Source organism: Microtus oregoni, unplaced genomic scaffold, assembly GCF_018167655.1.
Source record: "Microtus oregoni isolate MIOR12 unplaced genomic scaffold, Mior012 000002F_ref0000024, whole genome shotgun sequence".
NCBI lineage: Eukaryota > Metazoa > Chordata > Mammalia > Rodentia > Cricetidae > Microtus > Microtus oregoni.
This window is the reverse complement of record NW_024543061.1, coordinates 19624956-19647124: the sequence shown is the minus strand read 5'-3', so window position 1 is coordinate 19647124 and position 22169 is coordinate 19624956. Positions and strand designations below refer to the sequence as shown.

General features: G+C 38.2%; 1 protein-coding gene across 2 annotated transcripts; it reads left to right on the top strand.

The window, feature by feature from the left end:
• The first annotated feature begins 354 nt into the window (after positions 1-354).
• Positions 355-2739, top strand: LOC121440745 (lithostathine-2-like). Of its 2 annotated transcripts, none has more exons than XM_041641607.1 (5): positions 355-427; positions 985-1094; positions 1615-1752; positions 2418-2529; positions 2711-2739. In XM_041641607.1, exons 1-5 carry the CDS (start codon positions 355-357, stop codon positions 2737-2739), a joined length of 462 nt encoding a protein of 153 aa, XP_041497541.1. The 2 variants fall into 2 exon arrangements, with proteins under 2 accessions (XP_041497541.1, XP_041497533.1); XM_041641599.1 differs by having other exon boundaries at positions 355-429; positions 963-1094.
• The last annotated feature ends 19430 nt before the right edge of the window (positions 2740-22169 follow it).

The following is a 22169-nucleotide window of genomic DNA, read 5'->3' as shown; positions in this document are numbered from 1 at the left end:
TTCTTCCCAGGTGTCTGGTGTGTTTAAAGAGGAAGACTCCTCAACACAGGCTAGTTTATTAGATCTGGGAAAAGAGACAAAGAAATGTTATAAAATGTTCTAGAAGTATTGGTAACTCAGTAGAGGGCCAAGCTGCCTTTCTATTCCTAAGGCTATTATATATTTCAAAAACGCAGGAGAAGTAGTTGAGTATATCGGGATGCCAGACAGCCTTCTTGAACTAAGAAATCAAGAGACAAGAGACTTTGTATAGGATCAAGATAGCTGTGTTCACTACTCCTAAAGTTTTCTTCTCTTTTTCTTCAATAGTACTGCTGATTTCAAATTTAAATCTAAGACTCCCCTCTGCTGAGCATGGCTCAGAACAATGCATACCATATCCTGTTAGCATGCCTGATTCTCCTGGCATGCAGCCAAGGTAGGCTTGATGCACCATGATCCCTACAGACCTGAAGGCTTTACTCCATTCCTATAGATGCTTGTGTTTTTTGGGAAAGGGCAGAGTAAATGTTGGAGGTTATAACTTCACTAATCACAATTAAATAGACCCTCAACTACAAGAAAATTTGAATTGGGTTATTAACCTATATTTTCTTCATGGCAACTAATGTTTCCTAATTTGTTATGGTTTAATCTAGACATCTTTATTAATTAATGGAGACTTTATCCAGAGACTCTTATGTAAGAAAAGGTATAAAATACAAAAGAAAGGTAACAGCTTCAGAAAAAATAAAGATACAATTGTGGGGGAAAAAAATCCCAGAAACGAATAGTGAGCTATTGTCTAAAGGAAAGAGATCCTGGGAATGAAAAGTAAGAAAGGAGGCTAGAAGTCACTCTACTGCCTCTCTTATATCCTTGCCTGCCGACAGAGGGGCTTACTTCAACGACAGGTGTCTCAGTATCCAGGCTTTGTACAATCCTCAGCATCTCCTTCACTCTCCTCTCACACTAGGGAGAAGGCTGAAGAAGGCTTGCCCACACCTGAGAAAGATCTTCCTTCTGCCAGGATCAACTGCCCAGAAGGCGCTAATGCCTATGGTTCCTACTGCTACTACTTTGTTGAAGATCGTTTGACCTGGGGAGAGGCAGATGTAAGTGAAAAGAGAAATATGAGAAGAGAAAGGTATCTGAAGGTAGAGAGTGTTAACCTTTTCTAGTTGCTTCATAAGGTAGGGTTGGTCACCTATTTGCCCCACTGAAGTAATAAGGGAGGCGGCGGGGCTGCGTCCCCAACACCCCATCCGCCTGCCCGGCTAGCTCAGTCGGTAGAGCATGAGACTCTTAATCTCAGCGTCGTGGGTTCGAACCCCACGTTGGGTGCCATATGAAGTAATAAGGGCAGCGGCGGGGCTGCGTCCTATGTAATAATAGGGGCGGCGGGGCCCCGGCACCCCAGCTGCCCCTATTATTACACCCCACCTACCTGAGCTTGTCCCTTGTTGGTGACTTTTACTCTGAATTTTCTGGGCAGAAATCTTAATGCTGAGTCATGGTATCATCAGGAGTATTTCTGCACTGTCCTTTTTCTCAAACATTCTTTAGTGGGGCTAGTATATTGTTCAAACAGCACTTCTCCTTTGAGCAATCTATTTTCTGTCTGAATGCTTACAGCTCTTTTGCCAGAATATGAATTCAGGGCACCTGGTGTCAGTGCTCAGCCAGGCCGAGGGCAACTTTGTGGCTTCTCTGGTTAAAGAGAGTGGTACTACTGCTGCCTATGTCTGGATTGGACTCCATGATCCGAAAAATGTGAGTATATGGCTTCCTTATCTCCTAATACACAGGTGAAGGAGAAGTGGGAGAACCAAGTCTAGATTGTAAAAAGCCAATTTTACAAAAAGTATAGAAAAGCAATGTATTTGTTGATTCTAGAATATATGAGCATGTTGAGGTTCACTGCACGACGTTATGGAGATAGCTGGGGCTCAACTTGTTAAAAGCTCCATTCATTCATGGAAAATTGTATTGTATTTACTGAGATGTGTCTTTTTACATATTCATTACAATTTATAGCATGTCTTGTAGATTTCTGTGTTAGAAGAGAATCCTTTTGAAATGACAGAAGAAAATAATTTATTGCCTGTTTTTGTGAATCTGTTGCTTTACCAACCCAACTAGGCCTATCTAGTGTTATGCTAAAAGAGGTTAGGTTTAACTTAAAGAAAGAGACTCTAGGAGCAGTTTCTGTGATACACATTTATGGTTCTTTGTAAAATTCAGAGTACTTCTCTGAGGGACAGTGGAGGAGATGAATATTTCAGGAAAGCACAAAAGCGAAGAAACACTGTGGTTCTTAACGGGAGTATGATCTTTATTTTGTCCTATATTTTGGTCCATTTCTTAAAATGCACATGGCCCACGAGTTTCTACAAAATTCTGAGTAACATTGGCTCGATTTGACTCCTTCACTGTAGAACCGCCGTTGGCACTGGAGCAGTGGATCTGTGTTTCTCTATAAATCATGGGCCACTGGAGCTCCGAGCACAAACAATCATGGTTTTTGTGTGTCACTGACTTCAAACACAGGTAGGAGGAAAAGATATTGCTATTTACCTCTTTATCTCAGTTCTGGGGACAGACCTTGGGGTGCAGAAAGAGAAAAGGTTACTTATGCAAGAAATAGAAGGGTTCTTCTTATTTCGTAACTTGAGTCTTAGAACCAGATGAGACCACACTATCTCTAGCTGACCTTTTTCATTGACTGTAGCATTCAAGAAATGGAAAGATGAAAACTGATTCACAGTACTCCTTTGTCTGCAAGTTCAAAAGCTAAAGTCTCCTGAACAACAGACATCCAGAACTTCATTAGTATGGATTAGAAAATCAAACAAGACCATCTATCCACCACAAATTAGGTACTCTTTTCTGTTGAACTTAAAATAGACATGCAGTATGTTTAGCTACTTCAATTTTTATACCCTAACCTAATGAAAATAAAATTGTATCCTCCACTTGTGTTGTCATCTGTGTTCACTGTTTTATGCTAATGGATGGGAGTTGTAGGAGGCTGTTTGTTTGTTCTCCACTCTCCAGGACTGAAACAATCACTCAGAATCTATATTATTTGCAATACTGTTTGGCCAATAGCTTAAGCAAGCAATTCTAGCTTGCTCTTATATCCTAAACTTGCCCATCTTCATTAATCTGTGTATTGCCACATGTCTGTGGCTTCCTGGATAATGTTCCATCCCCAGCATCTGTCTCTGTCAGGACTACATGACATCTCCCTGATTCTGCCTTCTTTATCCCAGTATTCAATTCTCTTTTCCTCACCTAGTTCTATTCTGCCCTGATATAAGCCCAAAGCAGTTTTTTTTTTTATTCATTAACTTATAAAACCAACACCTCTGCAAAAGGACTTCGCACATCAGCTGGGTATCTGACGAAGTCTAGCACTGACAAGCTTACTCTGGCATATCCATTGTTAAAAATACAGCCTTCATCAACCATTAGTGCTTTTGTTTGTGATAAATTTGAAACACATGCACTCTTTGTGTTTGCTTAGGCTGTGTTTTGAAGAAGTAGTGAATGGCATGGGTATTTTGGTACATAATACATGGGGATTTTACAAGCTTGAGTTCTAAGGAAGCCACACTTTTGTACACAAAAAATCAATTTGAAGCCACAATTGATTTGAGATTTTAATGAAAATTGCTTGATATAAAATATTGAATGAATTGGTAACCAACATATTGGTGACTAGAAGCATAAAGGCCAACATAGTTTGTTAAATGACACACCACCAGCAATCAGCAAGAAGCTGGTCTTTTTTGTGTCTAGAATTCCTTTTCAAGCTTTATCAGGTTTTATGTGAATTTTAGTCCACCATGTTGGCATGCTAATTTGTAAGAGGAGGCTGCTTCTTCTTTCCAGCTGCCCAGCTAGCTTAGACCCAAAATAATCACACATAAACCATGTTAGTTAAATCACTGCTTTGCCCATTAGCTCTAGCTTCTTATTGGCTACTCTTATTTATTAATTTAACCCATCTCCATTAATCTGTGTATTGCCATGTAGTGGTGGCTTACTGGCAAATTTCAGTACATCTGTCTCTGGCAGCACCATGGCTTCTCTCTGACTCAGCCCTTCTTTCTCCCAGCACTCAGCTTAGCTTTCCATGCCTACCTAAATTCTGCCTTGCTATAGGTCCAAAGCAGTAGGGAGGACCAGGAAGATGCCATGTAGGTACCTGAAGAGAAAGACACAAGCCTCCAGTATGAACCTTTCCAGTAAATTACAAGCCTCATGATAAAATACAAAATGATAGAATTTTTTTATTTAATATGTAAGAGCTAGCTAGAAATATGCTTAAACTTTTGACCAAACAGTATTGCAAGTAATATAGTTTCTGTGATTAATTTGATTCTCAGCAGCCAGGAGACTAATGAGCAGTCTCTGCCAATGGAACGTTCACCAACGTGTGCTGACTACATCAACATAAAACCTAAGAGAGCTTAAAAAGGAATTCTAGATACAGAAAAAACAGTTTGGTGCTTCTTCTTGGTAGTCATATTATTTTTGTCAGATAAGTTCTGCTGGCTGCTAGCATGGGTTCTATGGCTCCTTTAAAGAAGTTCTTCCTGATTCAACATTAGCAGCAAAAACCAGCAAAGACTGCACAGCTTCTTTAGGGGAGGACTTCCTGTTTCTGGTTTGTGCTAGTTTCAGGAACAGCTGTCTCTTTTTTAAATATATATATATATATATATATATATATATATATATATATGTGTGTGTGTGTGTGTGTGTGTATATATGTATATATATATTAAAAATATATAATATATATATATATATATATATATATACACACACACACACAAAGAGAAAACAAACTATCTGGTTTTCATTATACATACAAATCCAAATTCCCACTTCCTTCCCTCTTCCCATTCCCTCCACATACCCTCCCACCCCACCCCAACAAATCCTCAGAGAGTGTAAGACACATTGCTTTGTGGAAGGTCCAAGACCCTGCCTACTATGTGTAGGCTGAGCAAGGTTCCATCCAAAGAGAATAGTTTCCCCAAAAGCCAGTACATGCTGTAGGAATAAATCCTGGTGACACTGCCAGTGACCCCACAGTCTGCCCCAGCCATGTAACTGCCAGACACTTTCAGATGGACTAGTCTGGTCCTGTGCTTGTTTCTTCTCTATCCAGCTGGATCTATGAGCTTCCATTAACGAAGGCAGACTGTTTCAGTGGGTGTACCCATCATGGTCTTGACCTCTTTGCTCATATTCTCATCCCTCCCAGTCTTCAACTGGACCTTGGGAACTAAGTCCAGTGCTCCTATGCAGACCTCAGTCTCTATTTCGATAAGTTGCTGGAAGAAGGTTCTGTGATGATACTTAAGATATTCATTAGTCTGACTACAGGGTAAGTCAAGATCAGGCCCCTTATCGTCTATTGCTGGGGTCATCCTACTGGATTTCTGAGAATTTCTCTAGAGCCAGGTTTTTGCTAAACCTATAATGGCTCCCTCAATCAAGATATTTTTTTCCTTGTTCTCAACTCTGTCCTTCCTCCATCTTGACTATCTCACTACATCAAGTTCTCCTCATCATTCCCCTTCTCCCTTTTTCTTCCCCTTCCACCCTGTCTTCTCCCCTAACTCTATGCTCCCAATTTGGCCAGGCAATCTTGTCTGTTTCCAATTTCCACGTGGATCCATATATGTTTCTCTATGGGTTCACCTTGATGCTTAGCTTCTCTAAGATCATAAACTATAGAGTCAATCTCTTTTGTTTATAGTTAATATCAATTTATGAGTGAGTACATCCTATATTCTTTTTTTTGAGGCCGGGTTACCACACTTGAGATAGTGTTTTCTAATTCCTTCCATATGCATCGATGTTTATGAGTGAGATTGGTCAGTAATTCTCATGCTTGGTTGTGTCTTTGTGTGGTTCTGGTATTAGGGTAACTGCAGCCTCATAAAAAGAGTTTGGTAATATTCCTTATGTGGAAAACTTTGAGGAGTATAGATATTAGGTTTTCTTGAAAGTTCTGCTCGAATTCTGTACTGAAACCATCCAGTCCTGGGCTTTTTGTTTTTTTTTGGGGGGGGGGATTTTTGGTAACAGATTCTATTTCCTTGAAGTTTATACGTTTATTTAAATTGCTCAACTGGTCTTGATTTAATTTTGGTATATGGTATCTCTTTAGAATTTTTTTATTTTATTTATTTATTAAAAATTTCCACCTCCTCCCATACTCTCCTTTCCCTCATACTCCCCCTCTTCCCTCCCCCAATGTTTTTATGCTTGCCAATTTTGTGGAGTATAGGTTTTTGTACTATGACCTGATGATTCTCTGAATTTCTTCAGTGTCTGTTATTATGCCCGCTTTTCATTTCTGATTTTGTTAATTTGAATGTTCTCTCTCTGCCTTTTGATTAGTTTGAATAAGGGTTTGTCTATCTTGTTGATATTCTCAAAGTACCAGCTCTTTGTTTCATTGATTCTTTGTATTGTTTTCTTTGTTTCTATTTTTTGATTTCAGCACCCAATTTGATTATTTCCTATCTTCTATTCCTCCTGGGTGAGTCTGCTTCTTTTTACTCTAGAGCTTTCAGGTATGTTGTTAAGTCAGTAATGTGAGGTTTCTCTGTTTTGTTTATGTGGGAACTTAGTGGTATGAAATTTCCTCTAGACACTGCTTTCATTGTGTCCCATATGTTTGAATACACTGTGCCTTCATTTTCATTAAATTCAAGAAAGGTTTTTTTTTCTTGACCCAGAGTTGGTTCAGTAGTTGACAGTTCAATTTCCATGAGTTTTATGCTTTCTGAAAGTAGTGTTGTTGTTAAATTCTAACTTTAATCCATGATGTTCCAATAAAACACAGGGGATTGGTTACTCCAATTATCTTTTTTTTATCTGTAGAGGTTTGCTATGTCATCAACTTTAGGGAAGGTTCCATGAGGTGTTAAGAAGAAGGTATATTCTTTTGTGTTTGGGTCAAATGTTCTATAGATTGTTGGAAGGAGGCAGCTTGTTGATTACTAGCTGTCCAGCTAGATTAGAGTTGAAATAATCACACAGAAATTGCATTAATATTAAATTAGTACTTTGGCCATTAGCTCTAGCTTCTTATTGGCTAACTCTTATATTAATTTAACCAATTTCTATTAATCTGTATATGGCCACGTGGCTATGGCTTTCCAGCTACAGTTCCAGCATCTGTCTCTGGTGGAGCTACATGGAATATCTCACACTCTGCCCTTTTCTCCCAGCATTCAGTTTAGTTTTCCGTGCTTAGCTTAGTTCTGCCCTGCTATAGGTCCAAAGCAGTTTCTTTATTCTTTAATGGTAATCACAGCATACAGAGGGAAATCCCACATCAATAGATGTCCCTTAAGTCCATTTGAGTCATGACATCCATTAGTTCTCTTATTTCTCTGTTAAATTTCTGTCTGTTTGACCTGTCAATTGGTGAAAGTGGAGTGTTGAAGTGTCCTATTAGTGTTTGGTGATTGATGTGTGATTTAATTTTTAATAATGTTTCTTTTACATATGTGGTTGCTCTTGCATTAGGGATATATATGTTCAGGATTGAGACTACATCTTGATTGACTGTTTCTTTTTATGAGCATAAAAGTTCTTCTTTATCTCTTCTGATTGATTTTAGTTTGAAGTCTGTTTTATTATATATTAGGATAGCTACACCCACTTGTTTCTTAAGTCAATTTGATTGGAAAACATTTTTTTTCCAACCCTTTACTCTGAGGTATTATCTGTTTTTGAGGTTGAGGTATGTTTCTTATATACAGCAGAATGATGCATATTGTTTTCATATCCATTCTCTTAGCCTGTATCTTTTTATAGGTGAACTGAGTCTATTGATATTAAGCAATATTAATGACCAGTGGTTGTTAATTCTGGTTTTTGTGCATTAGTAGTTTTTGTGTGTCTTCCTTCTTTGGGTTATGCTTGTGGGGGGGTTATTAGTTTCCTGTGTTTTTGTGTGTCTAGTGAGTTTACTTGGGTTGGGGTTTTCCTGATGTGGGATTTCCCTCTCTATGCTGTGAATACCATTGGTGAATAAAGAAGCTGCCTTGGCCTCTTGATAGGGAAGGACTTAAGTAGGTGGAAAAAACTAAACTGAATGCTGGGACAAAGAAACTGAAATCAGGAGAAGCCATGTAGTCCCACTAGAGACAGATGCTGGAACTTTCTCCTCTAAGCCTCACCCATATAGCGATACACAGATTACTATAAATGGATTAAATTAAAATATAAGTGTTAGCAAATAAGGAGCTAGAGCAAATGGGCCAAGCAGTGTTTTAAATAATATAGTGTCTGTGTTATTATTTCTGGTATGAGATGCCAGGTGGCTGGGAACTAACTAGTGGCCTCCTTACAAGAAATTGGTGCCCACGTGTGATCAACTAAAATCCACTTAAAACCTGATAGAGCTTCAAAGGAATTATAGACACAAAAATGCAGAATTTAGCACTGCTTCTTGCTGTTTGCCTGTGGCATGCTGCCACTCCTTTGGCTTTCCTGACTCAGTGGAAGAAGAAAAATGCTCTGAAGTTTTGAAATGCCAGATTTCTGGGCCATGCTGCCAGTACAACCTCTGGCTCTTTCAGGAGAACCAGCATTTAAATAGCGTTTGTGAACAGAGTGCTAGAATTTGTTTAATGGCAATGTAGACCTGCTGCGTGCCTGAAAATGGGCCTGTGAGCATGAATCCTACTAAACAGACCTCTGCTCAGCCATATCAGATGGGCAGAGGAAGCAGCCAGGGCCATATATTTGCTAGTAATGCCAAAGGTTAAGTTTTTAAGAAGCACTTAGCATTTGGAGAAAAAGTTCTGGTCAGAAAATAAGTATAAATACACAATAAAGCCAAATTCAGTTGGAAAAGACCTCTAAATTGGGTAATTGTACATAGGCTTTGGAGAAAGAAGAAAAAGAGTATGGAGAGTTGGAAAAAAGGTAATCATTAAAAAAGGTGAAGTATTTAAAGAGACAGAGTACAGACAGTCATAGATTAAAAGGAGTAAAGAAAAATAAACCACGTAAAGATGGAATATGCAAAGAGAGTCTGGATTATGTATAATTGTTTTCTTTCAATTTTTTGTGTGTAGAGAGACATTTGATTCTGGGGATTGCTAAGCTAAACCAACATATATGCTTTAAATGAATCTTTTCTTCAAACTTTGGGTCTTTTCTCCTAGTTCACTCTCTTGATCTTCTCTCTTGGTACCCACAGTGTTGTAACAAGCTCTTGGTATCAAGTTCTAGGTCTTCTTAGCACTGAAGCAAGCTCTCAGCTCTTAGGTGGGATGGGGCTTGTATATTGGAGGGTATAATTGATGGGGTTGGGTTTGGGGGGATCCTATCTATGGGAAACTCTCCTGTTGACTGGCTAAAATAGCCAAAAGAATTAGGTGATGGGCCTATGGATTTATCCCACTATGGAGGTCCTAGAGAATGGGGTACCCACAGCATAGTTGTTCACTCAGTGCCATCAGTACTGAAGTGATCTGAGTTTCAGAGTTCCACCGAGGTTGCAGAAGGATAGATGGGTTTGAGTGCAGGGTGCTTGGTAGTTTGAAGGGACCAGGTGATAGGGTTGGGTTTGGGGGTAGCCTACTCACAGGAAACTCCATTTGGGCTGGCTAGAAAATTTGAGGAATTTGGGGGAGGGGCCCAGGATTTTCTCCCACTGTAGAGGTCCTAAAGAATGGTGTGTCCCACTGCATGGCTGTTCAGTCACTTCTTGAGTCCCCTCAAATTTGGAGTCATCTGTATTTCAGAGTTCCACTGAGGTTGTGGGAGGATAAGCGGGATTGGGGGCAAAATGTGGCTAATAATTTGGAGGGGTTGGTAGATGGGGTTGGGTTTTGGGGGCCCTTCCCACAGGAAACTCCTTGCTGACTGACTAGAAAAACCTAGGGAGTTAGGGGAGGAGCCCAGGGTTTTATCCCACTGAGAAGGTCCTAGAGAGTGAGGTATCCAGCTGTGTGGTTGTTCATTCACCTCTTAAGTCACCTCAGTATTGGAGCAAGCTGTGTTTTCGAGTTCCACTGAGGTTGCAGGAGGATGTCTCTGGCTCTTTTGGGAGACCAAGCTTTTGAATGGGGTTTGTTAGCAAAGTGATACAACTTGCTTAATGGCAATATAGATCTGCTTTGTGCCTGAAATGGGGCTATGAGACTGGCTCACAGAGCTGACACTGAACAGACCTCCACCATGTGAGACTTGGGGGAACAAAATGTCAAAACATTTCTAGTCCTAGCCATGCCCCTTAGTATTTTAAGAAGCAATCCCAGACCAAAATAATAAAAAAAATTACAGCTACACAATAGGACAGATTCAGACATAAAATACATCTAAATATGACACAGTGTGCTTTAAAATGTACATAGGCTTGGGACCAAGAAGAAAAAGAAAAAAAAAGTGAGTTATAAAAAGAAGAAATGTTAAAAAATTAAAACAAAGTATTTAAAGGAACAGAGTAAACTTGTAGAAAAAGTAATAGAATAAGAAAAATAAGCCACATAAAGATGGAATGGACACAGAGAGTCTGGATAATGTATATCAATGTGTTTACTTTGGAAGTTTTGACTGTGAATGAGTGAAGTACAGAGAAACATTTCATTGAACAGGCTGCTAAGCTAAACCAACATATATACTTTAAACGTATCTTGACTTCAAAGTTTGGGTCTAAGGATATGTTTTTCTTGGCAAAGAGGTTCTGCTTTTGTTTTTACAGAAGATGAGAACCTGTGGATTCCTTCCAGACTAATGTGGTTTGGAGGACCAAGACTACTCGAAAGGTCTCTGTGAACACCTAAAAATACTTGGTGCAAAAACAAAAACAAAACCAAAAAAACAAAAATAAAACAGCATGAAGGAGTTTTGAGAAAAATATGCCCCAAAATTCCCTAAATGATTATTTATATATGTTTGTTTATATTTAAAGGAGAATATGCTATAGAAATGAATACTTTGCTTTTGTATTTGCTTTCTATTGATTCAAATGTAAGGTCTATTTTGTTATATGTATATTTCTACTCTTGATTAAGGTATTGTGTTTGTGTAACTCAAAAATGTATAATTAAGAAATACAGGGTAATAGATGGTCATCTATAATAGTCAAGCTTGTAGTAATGTTAATTAGATTTTCTAGATATACAGAGATATATTTCAGATGGGTATTCTTTTAACCTTTCAAAGACTAACAGAATCTGATGCTTAAAATGCTTTAATGACTTAGGACTTTTATGACAATGAGACATATCTACTTCTGGCAGCTTCAGTCTACTCCAAGAGGATGATGGGAATCAAAGAGGCTCCTTATGGACTTTGTTAGGCATTTGGGCATGAAACTGCATTTGTTTGGATTGCTTGATATTATGCTGTATGAAATGGACATGTAGAACCCACAGAAAAGCGACTGTTGAAGTTACATAAAGAAAGTGAAACAGTCCTTCAGGGTTCTTGCTTCATGAACGAGTCTGCCAGGCATTCTGCAGGACACAGAAGAAAGTGACTGACAGACTGCCAATATAGGTGAAAATGTCTTTGAAATTTTCTGCCTCACGGAGAAGTCTGCCAGATACTATGGGCCTGTAGGCTGAAGATGGGTACCCCGATGTTTTAAAAGAACTTTCAGTGACTGTCCAGGCAGTGAGACATCTCTGTCAATTTTAGAGTTTTGGAAGTTACTTATAATGTACGTCCCGTTTACTTAGATAATGTTATATCCTTTTGGAGCCTGTGATGGAGTTGAAGAATAGATAATTATAGTTATAATTTTCCTTAGTTATGATAAAAGATAAAGTAGATATAAATATTGTAACTATATTTCTTGCTTGATAGCTTTTTTATGTAATCTTGCTATGTTAAAGTTAAAACCTTCCTTTTTATTTAGACAGAAAAGGGAAGGTGATGTGGAATTCTACTCTGAATGCTGTAAATACTGTCTTTTACCTCTTTTTTCCTCTTCACGTTTCCTAGGTTTTACTTTCCTTCAATTCTCCCTTGTCTTCCTTTCTCTTCCTCCAAATATCACATATACCTCCTGCCTAGATATTGGTCATTTATATTTTTGTTAAACCAATTACAGCAATATATCTCCACACAGTGTAAAAATATCCCATAACACTTTCCCATTTTGTCTAAATAAAAAGAACATGTTTTAACTCTAACATAGTAAATCCTATATATATAAAGAACAATTACCAGGTAACAATTAAATCCACAATCTACAGTCCATTTTTATTTGGGAAATTTAGAGAAGATATTATTTTATCTATCCCATCTGATAAACTTTTTTGTGATGTAGCAATTTTGAAGGAGTGTCCTACCTTGTTTGATCCTACCTTAAAAGTCTTGTTCTACCAAAGATGGACTGTTTTGTGCATGTGTGTGTCCCCTGTTTTCTCAGTTTAGACAGCATACGCTCAGCAGTTGAGGCAAAGAAAATTTCCTCAGCCAGTGGCCAACTTTGTCACAAAAGAAATCAAACTCTGTATGGAGTTTCTTTGATGTCTCTCTTACTGTCTTTGTTTTTTTTTTTAATAAGTTGATGAAGCCAGAAGCAGACATATTTCATTGTCATGAAAAATATGCTATTAAAACATTGTAAATGCTATATTATGTAGGTCTTTGAGTATTTGAAGACCATCTATTTATAATATATCTCTATTTGACCTTGTAAACATACCTAACATGGATATATATAAATATATATATATATATATATATATATATTGGTTATATATTTGATTATTATAGGTGACTAACTACTAACCTCTCTCTTTTTAAATCCTAAGTAGCTTTCAAGGACTAAAACTTTGTATTATATTTTTAAATGAACGGCATATATCTGTTGTTGCATGACTGGGCTTAGCACATGGTGCTGGTGAGTGTTGTTGGCAGCTGACTCCATGTTGCGGGAAGTCCTCCCACTCCTCCAGCCTATCACCGCTGAGATACCAGCCCATTGGGGCATGGTCTCTCTCCCTTTAAAAAAGCGGCCACTTCCCTCTCCTCTCTCTTTTCATTTCCTGCTCCTCTGGCGACTAGACTCCTTTCCTGGTTGCATAGAGGGCTGTTGCCTGGGACAGTGATCTGTAAGTTTTTTCCCTTTTAAATAAATACCACCCTATTAATCATAATCCCAAATTGGTGTAGCATTGTTTGTGACTTACGCCTTCATTTTGGCACCCAATGTTTGGTTTCAGAACCTCTCCTTTCCCCGCTCGCAGCCGCGAGTTCAGCTTGGTGGCCACAAGTTCAGCTTGGTGGCCGAGAGTTCGGCTTGGCTGGAGCCCTGCCTTCCTCAGCCGCCACCTGTGCCTTGCAGCAGCGGCCTTGGACTCCCCATGTGGATTCAAACTCCACAGGCCTGCGTAGTCTCTGCCCGAGTGGTTTGCTCTTTTCTGAGTCATTTTTAAATCTCCGTTGCAAGCACAGCTCTTAAGTGGCAGGAACCAGAGCACGCGGTTGCTGAAAGCTGCAACCCCTCAGGGTGACTCTGTCACGTGGGGGCATAAGCGGCTTCCAGATTGCTATTCTCTACCCCTGGATTCTGGGTTTCTGGTTCCGTCTATGGAATTGATTTAATTACATTTACTTTGTTGAGAAACTTGCATTTTCCAGTTTTTAACATCTACTAAGGCACTGAAACAGGACCATGTTTTCACCGTGACTCTGCAACAGCGCCACCTGCTGGATAATAGGTAATATGGCAGTTTTCTTTTCTAACGCAAATTTTACTGCTTTGTTTTCACTAATACAATGGATTAGTAAATTTATATTTACTAATACAATGAATTACATCATACAAGGTTTATATCATTATGGGAATACCTTAATATGCTTATCACTAGGCTTCAGTTTTCTTTTCCATATTCTATCATTAAGGAAGAATATGGCACTCCTAAGAACGATGGAATCTTTACGTAGTAATAATGAACAGAAGAATATGGCACTCCTAAGAACGATTGAATCTTTATGTACTAATAATGAACAGAAGAATATGGCACTCCTAAGAACGATTGAATCTTTACGTACTAATAATGAACAGAAGAATATGGCACTCCTAAAAATGATAGAATCTTTACAAACTAATAATGAACAGAAGAATATGGCACTCCTAAGAATGATAGAATCTTTACGAAATAATAATGAACAACTAATTGACAGGATTAAAATTATTGAAAATCAGAGGTTATCTGAACAAGTGGATACTATGACAGACAAAATTGATTCCATATCCAAGGGTATTAGAAAGTTACCTGAAAGGGTTCAGGCTGTTGAATTTGACCTTCAGACTTTATCACAAAGTTTTGATAAGGTAACAGACAGAATGTACCTCCAAGATGGGAATCTACATGATACACAAGAAAAGTTTAAGAAGGACATGTTATCTTTGAAGGAAAAAATTAAAGCTTTGGAATCACAGGTGCAGAATGGGGACCAAAAAACTGATACCTCAGTGAAATCACTGGAAATATATACAGGTCAGGAGATTCAGGATTTAAGAGAGACAATGATAAAAAGATTTGAAAACCACATGGTGGCTCACAACCATCTGGAATGAGATCTGGTGCCCTCTTCTGGCTTGCAGTCATACACACAGACAGAATATTGTATACAAAATAAATAAATATTTAAAAAAAAAGATTTGAAAAGATTGGAGAAATTATTGCAGCTGGTGAACAGAGTAAGGAGGCACAAGGACAGGATACAATGCCTCCACCAGCTATTAGAACTGGCTTACCCAGGGTTCTAGTGACATACCCAATACTTAATTCTGACAAAGCGTCAACTTCTAAAGGCTCAAAGGGAGTCAGAGAAGCTAGATGGACACCAATAGCAATGAATGATCTGAAAGAAATTAAGCAAGCTGTTGTTAATTTTGGCTTGCACAATGCATATGTAAAGGAAATGATAAGGACTTGGGCTTCTAATGCTAGAGCTACCCCCCATGATTTCCATCAGTTAGTGTGTGCAATTTTAGATAATGGACCTTCCTTGATGTTTGGAATTTATTTCAGAGAAGAATCCAAACATATGGAACAGCAAGGAAGAGCAAAATGTATTGAGGTTTCCCAAGATCAAATTCTTGATGCAGGAGAATATGCTGATATACAGGTCCAAGCTCTTTATGACGATGAAGTACTGTGTCTATGTCACCAAGCAGCTTTAAATGCTTGGAATAGGATACAAGATCCAGCAAAAAGGATTGAATCATATACCAGAATTAGGCAGGGACAGAGAGAACCCTTTATTGACTTTTTACAAAGATTAATTAAGGCTCTGGACATAGGGGTAACAGACCCAGAAGCTAGACGAATACTTCTTGAATCTCTAGCTTTTGAGAATGCAAACATAGAATGCAAAAAGATAATTGAGCCTTTAAAGTCTAGATCAGCACCTATGGATGAATGGATTTAGCATACAGTGAATGTTGAGACGTTTAGCAATAATGATTAATCTTGGGTAGGAGAAGTGATTTCCAAAGCAATGAGGAGACATCAAACTGCCAGGTGTTTTAATTGTGGTAAAATAGGACATTTGCAAAGGGATTGCAGGCAAAGAATTTCTAGGAATAATATCTCTTCTGGGAATGACAAAAATAGGAGACCTCGGCCTTCAGGTATATGTAGGAGATGCGGTAAAGGCAGGCATTGGTCCAACAAATGTAGGTCAACAACAGACAGACGGGTTAATCCGATATCATCGGGAAACTCCTTGGGGTGCCTCTCGCAGGCCCCCAAGCCAACAGTGGCCCAGTCATTCCCAGTCACAGTGGAGAACGTGCCTCACCAAAAAAATTAAAAGCTCCAATTTCTGCTGTAAAAAGCAATACTGGTCTAAATGATGAATTACTTGTGGAGGATGAGTCAAAAAACCCAATAGGACAGAGTAAACATATATTTTGGCAGACTTCTATTAATGATCAAAGACCAAAGCTAAGAGTCTGTATAAATGGCACATTTATTGAAGGCTTATTAGACACAGGTGCGGATGTAAGTATCATTACCCCAGAATCTTGGCATCCGAATTGGCCTCTTCAAGAGGTAGATGTTCAGTTCCTGGGAATTGGAACCCTATCTCATGTAAAACAAAGCACAAGATGGGTTGAATGCTTAGGGCCCGAAGGGCAAATAGGAAGACTAAGGCCATATATAGCCAATATTGCCATAAATTTATGGGGCCGTGACCTGCTACAGCAATGGAATACCCAGATTAACATTCCTGTATTTCCAGGAACTCATTATTCTGGGAAGGATATGATGAGGTATTATGGAAAAAGGTCACCAGCCATTCAGGCTGTACAAGAACATACAGCAAATACCAAACCTTTAGAGGTACCAACAGCCCTACCTTTAAAATGGCTATCTTAGAAGCCAATATGGATCAAACAGTGGCCTCTAGCTGAAGATAAACTATAGGCATTGGAACAGCTGGTGCAAGAGCAACTAGATGCTCACCATATTGAAGAATCAACCAGCCCTTGGAATTCTCCTGTGTTTTTTGTAAAAAAGAAATCTGGTAAATGGAGAATGGTGACAGATCTAAGAGCTGTCAACAAAGTAATTCAACATATGGGCCCACTACAGTCTGGAATTCCTTTGCCTTCTCTGTTACCAAAAGGATGGCCTCTTATAGTTATTGATTTGAAATATTGTTTTTTCACTATACCGTTACAAGAAAAGGATAGAGAAAAATTTGCCTTCACAGTGCCTACTTATAATAATTCTCAGCCTAATAGGAGATATCAATGGACTGTGCTCCCATACGGTATGCTCAATAGTCCTACACTGTGCCAATATTTTGTAAGTAAGCCATTGGAAATAATTCGTAAACAATTCCCCAAGTCCATAATTTATCATTACATGGATGACATCTTGTTATCTGATTCAAATAAAGATACTTTAGAAAGGATGTTTGAAGAAGTAAAGAAAGTCTTGCCTAGGTGGGGATGACAAATTGCCCCTGAAAAGATTCAAAGAGGAAATTCTATTAATTGCCTAGGTTACAGATTAGGATTAGAGAAAATTAAAACGCAAAAGACACAAATTAGGAGAGACTGCTTAAAGACTCTTAATGACTTCCAAAGATTGTTGGGAGACATTTCCAGTCTACGACCAGCTATTGGGATAACACCTGATCTAATAGTTCATTTAAACAAAACCTTAGATGGTGATAAAGATTTGAATAGTCCAAGAGAACTGACAGCTGAAGCAGAAAAGGAACTGACAATGATTGAGGAAAAATTACAGGAGGCACATGTGGATAGGGTGAACCCAAATCTTAGCTGCATCCTAGTCATATTGCCTTCCAGAATTTCTCCTACAGGGATTCTAATGCAGAGGGAAGACATTATTTTAGAGTGTCCTCATTTGTTTCACAGTAGTTTATTTTCTTAGTCTTTAAGTTAGATAGATATTGAGAATTATATAGATTAATAGTCATCTAAGTTTGTCATTTATAATTAGACTAATCAGGTTCTTTAGATATATAGAGATTATACTTAGTATAGATAGATAATCTTCAGCTTCTTCAAGGAGCTGTAGAAAATGGCCTTTAATCTAACTCAGAGTTTTGTGGTAGTGAGACACAATTGCTCCTGGCAACACCGCTCTATTCCCGAGAGAATGTTGAGCACCAAAGACACTCCACCTGGAACATTTCTTTTTGGCAGAACTGGCCTTTGGCCAAAGAAATGCCCATACCTCAACCACTGACAGAGATACAGAGCATGCATCAATGGATAAAACAGGGCTGTCATATCCTGCCATGACAGGGTAAGATAGTTTTGAAAAGTTGCTTGCCTTTGAAAATGGTATGTCAGTTATGTTAGGCCTTAGCCAAAGTTGGTTGCTTCAACGCTGCTAATGTGATTTTGGGTTATTGCCCAGGTAGCCAGTTGTCTCTGTGATTTGTTGCATGTTTTGGAAGTTGTTTTACTGAACTTCCTAATTACCCAGGTAACATTATTTCCCTTCTCAGATCTTTGATGGGGTTGAAGACTATATAAATGTAGTTATTTTCTCTCATGACTTGGCCAAGTTATTTATTATACAAGACCTAAGCTAGTTAGAATAGGATATTTGTAATTATTGTATATAATTTCATAGTAGGTTTAGAACTCTCTTATTTAAACAAAAGCGGGAGGTGTTGCGGGAGGTCCTCCCACTCCTCCAGCCTATCACCGCTGAGATACCAGCCCATTGGGGTGTGGTCTCTCTCCCTTTAAAAAAGCGGCCACTTCCCTCTCCTCTCTCTCTTCACTTCCTGCTCTGCCAGTCACTAGACTCCTTTCCTGGTTGCTTAGAGGGCTGTTGCCTGGGACAGTGATCTGTAAGTTTTTTTCCCCTTTAAATAAATACCACCCTATTAATCATAATCCCAAATTGGTGTGTCATTGTTTGTGACTTACGCCTTCAACTCCAGCCAACACGGAACAGTTAATTACATGGCATTACCGCTCTTACATCTTGTACCTCCTGTTTCCTCTCCAAATCTCCTGGCTTCTCCTGCCCCTCAATTCTCCCTCTTCTTCTTTTCTCCTCGTAGAAATTCTACCTACACCTCTTTCCTAGATATTGGCTCTTTAGGTTATTATTAAACTCATCACAGCAATATAGCTTTACGTGTTATACAGATATCACAAAATACCAGAGAATGCAAGTCAGTAAACAGTACTCCTTGATGGTCTCTGCAACAGTTCCTGCCTCCAGACTCCTTCCTTGCTTGAACATTAAATTGTAACTGTAAGTTGAGTAAACACTTTCCTCTCCAACTTGTTTTCTGATCATGGTGCTTAATTGCAGCAATGGAACCCAAACTAAGATAATGGTTATATCTTTTTGCAGCCATTTTCAATGGAATGGTAGCACTTTATCCCTCTTTGTAGATGAAAAAATTCATTGCCCTCATAAATCACATATGTTTTGATTATTTACTTATTGTTATACACCTAGGTTGGTTCTATAGTTTAGTTACTGTTAATGGGTAATGCAAAAAATGTCGATTGTCAAGTATCTCTGTGATATGTTTAGAAGGAGTCTTTTTGTGAAGGCATAGATCGATCACAAAGAAGTTTTATTTTGATTTTTATGAGGAACCTCTGTGATAATTTCCACAGTATCTGAAATTTACATACTCACCAGATATTTCAGTGTTATCCCTTTATTCATATCTTCACTAGCATTTATTTTTATATTTTTCTTCATGACTGCCACTCTGACTAAGGTAAGGTTTAATATCAATGCAGTTTTCGTTTGTATTTCTGTGATGGCTCGTGTGGTACAAATTTTCTCATACTTATTGGTTATTTGTACCTCATGTAGGAATTGTCTACTGACTTTATTAGCACATTTTTTGCCGGTATTGCCCTTTTTATTGCCTTTCCATTAGGCCTTGACCAAATATGTGTGTAGAAGGTACAGCCTCTCCTTCTGCTGCTGCTCCTTTGTCTTCAGCTTCTCCTTGTGAGTCACCGCAGCATGGCTCTAGTTTTCTTGGATCTCAGGTCCAGAGGCTTGTACTTTTTGCCCTTGTAGAATTTCCTGAGGTTTTCCTTTTGAGTCTGGTTAATGACGGTGTGGACATGGGCGATGAATTTGCAGACAACTCATATCTTGTAGAGCTTGGAAGTAGCCCTGCCTGTTACCTAGGTGATGCTAAACTGGGATTAGCTCCACCTTCAAATCTTTAAACAAGACAAGGAAACAAAAGAGATTCTAGGAATGGAAAAAGTCTTGGCCTTTTCCTTTGGGAAAGATATCCTCGCACTCAGGTAGCATGTTTTAATTTTTTTAACTTTTAATGGTTTCCTAGTCCAGTTCTTCAAGGCTACCTCCAGAGTTCTAGGAAGAGTTCCACAGAGAATCAAAACTGACCTTAAAAGTTTTCTCTCTGAGGGAATATAGAATAAATTCACACATGTGCTGCTCAGTTAATGTTCTTTATTCTTATATTTTTCTATCCTCTAATTTTCTTCAAAGTTCTAATTCTTTCTAGTTCTCCTTTGTTTCAATTCACTGTTTGAATTTTCTCTTGCTTCTCTGTTTACCTACCTTAAATACATTTTTATAGGAGTCATAAGTCAAAAAGAAAATGTTTTAAGAGTTACATTTCATTTGGTCATAGCACATTGCATGGATAAATGATAAGGAGCCTTCAGAATATGGCATTTTAAATGTTTAAGAATTTAAGACTTTTCATGACAGTGAGACACATCTCCTGGTAGCACTAAGTTCCTTCAAGTGGATAATGAGCACTGAAGAGGCTCCTTATGGAGTTTGTTAGCCATTTGGGCAAGGAACTGCTTTTCCCTGGGCTTTGGATAAACTGGGCATGCAGGACCTGCAGAGAAATAACTGTTAAACTTGCCTAAAATTGAGATGTTCCTTCGGGGTCCTGCTACAATAAAGAATCTGCCAGATGTCCTACAGGGCACAAAAGAAAGTGACTGAAAAACAGTCAATATAGGTGGAACTGTCTTTGAATTTTCCTGATTCATGGAAAAGTCTGCTGGATAATATGGGACAGTAGCCTGAAGACAGAAGCCCCAATGGTATAGAAAAGTCTTTGGGTGATTGTCCAGACAGCGAGATGTCTCTGTCAATTCTAGAGTTTTGGAAGTTGTTTACAATGTACTTTCTGTTTACTTAGGTAATATTTTATTCTTTTGGAGTCTTTGATGGAGTTGAATAATTTATAGTTATAGTTTTCCTTAGTTATGATGAAAGATAGTCAATATAAATATTGTGACTGTAATTCTTGCTTGATAACTGTTTTGTTATGTGTAATTTCACTGTGTTAAAGTTAAAAATTCTCTTTTTATTTAAACAGAAAAGTGGAGGTAATGTGGGAGTCCCCTCTGTTGCTGTGATTACTATTAATAAATAAAGAAACTGCTTTGAACCTATAGCAAGGCAGAGAGTAGGTAGGCAGGAAAAGCTAGGCTGAATTCTGGGAGAAATGAAGGCAGAGACAGAGCGAAGTCAAGGAGCTGCCAGGGACAGTTGTGCTGAAACTTTGCCAGTAACCCACTGCCACATGACTATAAACAGATTAATGAAGATGGGTTAAATTAATATGTAAGCATTAGCCAATAATAAGCTAGAGCTAATGGGCCATAATTTAATTAATATGGCTTCTGTGAGATTATTTTGGGTCTAAGCTAGCTGGGCTGTTGGGAAGAACAATTGTCCTCCTCCTACAGTTCTGCCTTTATCTCACCAAATGATCTGTAAATGTGTGATATCTGTTTGATCTTGAGATATGGACCATGTGAGCACAAGTTGTTTTCACAATCATTATGCAATATTTTAATTATATATTACTTTACACTTTGTTTTTTATTACATACTATATTTAGAACTCTATCTTCAACTAATCTTTATTATTTTGCCTCTCATATGATAGAGGCGCAGTTAAAAATTCTTAGGTAATCTTATATCAATAAATTTTAATGTTTTTATTTTTACTTTTATCTTATCTTTTACATATTTTCCTTTGAAACTATCACATCTTCTACAGAAATATGAATTTACACATTTAATCTATTCATTTTCCATATAGTCTGGTTATAGTTATAATTCAGACTGATAATGAGTGTTCTTTTATTAGAGTGAATTGTTACATCAAATTTTATTTAATACTCTTATTGGTATTAGGTACTTAGGCAGAATTACATTGCTAAATTTCTAACTCTTGCTGCATTTGGAGAATAAATTTCTTAAAGGGGAAAATAACTATTTTTATACATTTTCTTTACATAAATCATCACATGTTTATTTATTAGTTCATCCAAAGAATGCCATTTAAAAAACTATGTTGACCTTTATACTTCTAGTTGATGGAGGAAGGTCATTGGTTAAATAAAAAGAAACTGCTTGGCCCTCATTGGTTAGAAGATAGGTGGGAGGAGTAAACAGAAAAGAACGATGGGAGGAAGGGGAAGTGAGCTCAGACTCCACAGCACTCCTCTCGGGAGCAGATGCCATGTTCCCAGCTCCCAGGCAGACGCACGTGATGAAGCTCTGATACAGGATGGACATAGGCTAGTATCTTCCCTTTAAGCGCACCTAGGGGCGCTACACAGATGATTAGAAATGGGCTAAATTAATATGTGAGAATTAGCCTAGAAGAGGCTAGATAGAAATGGGCCAAGCAGTGTT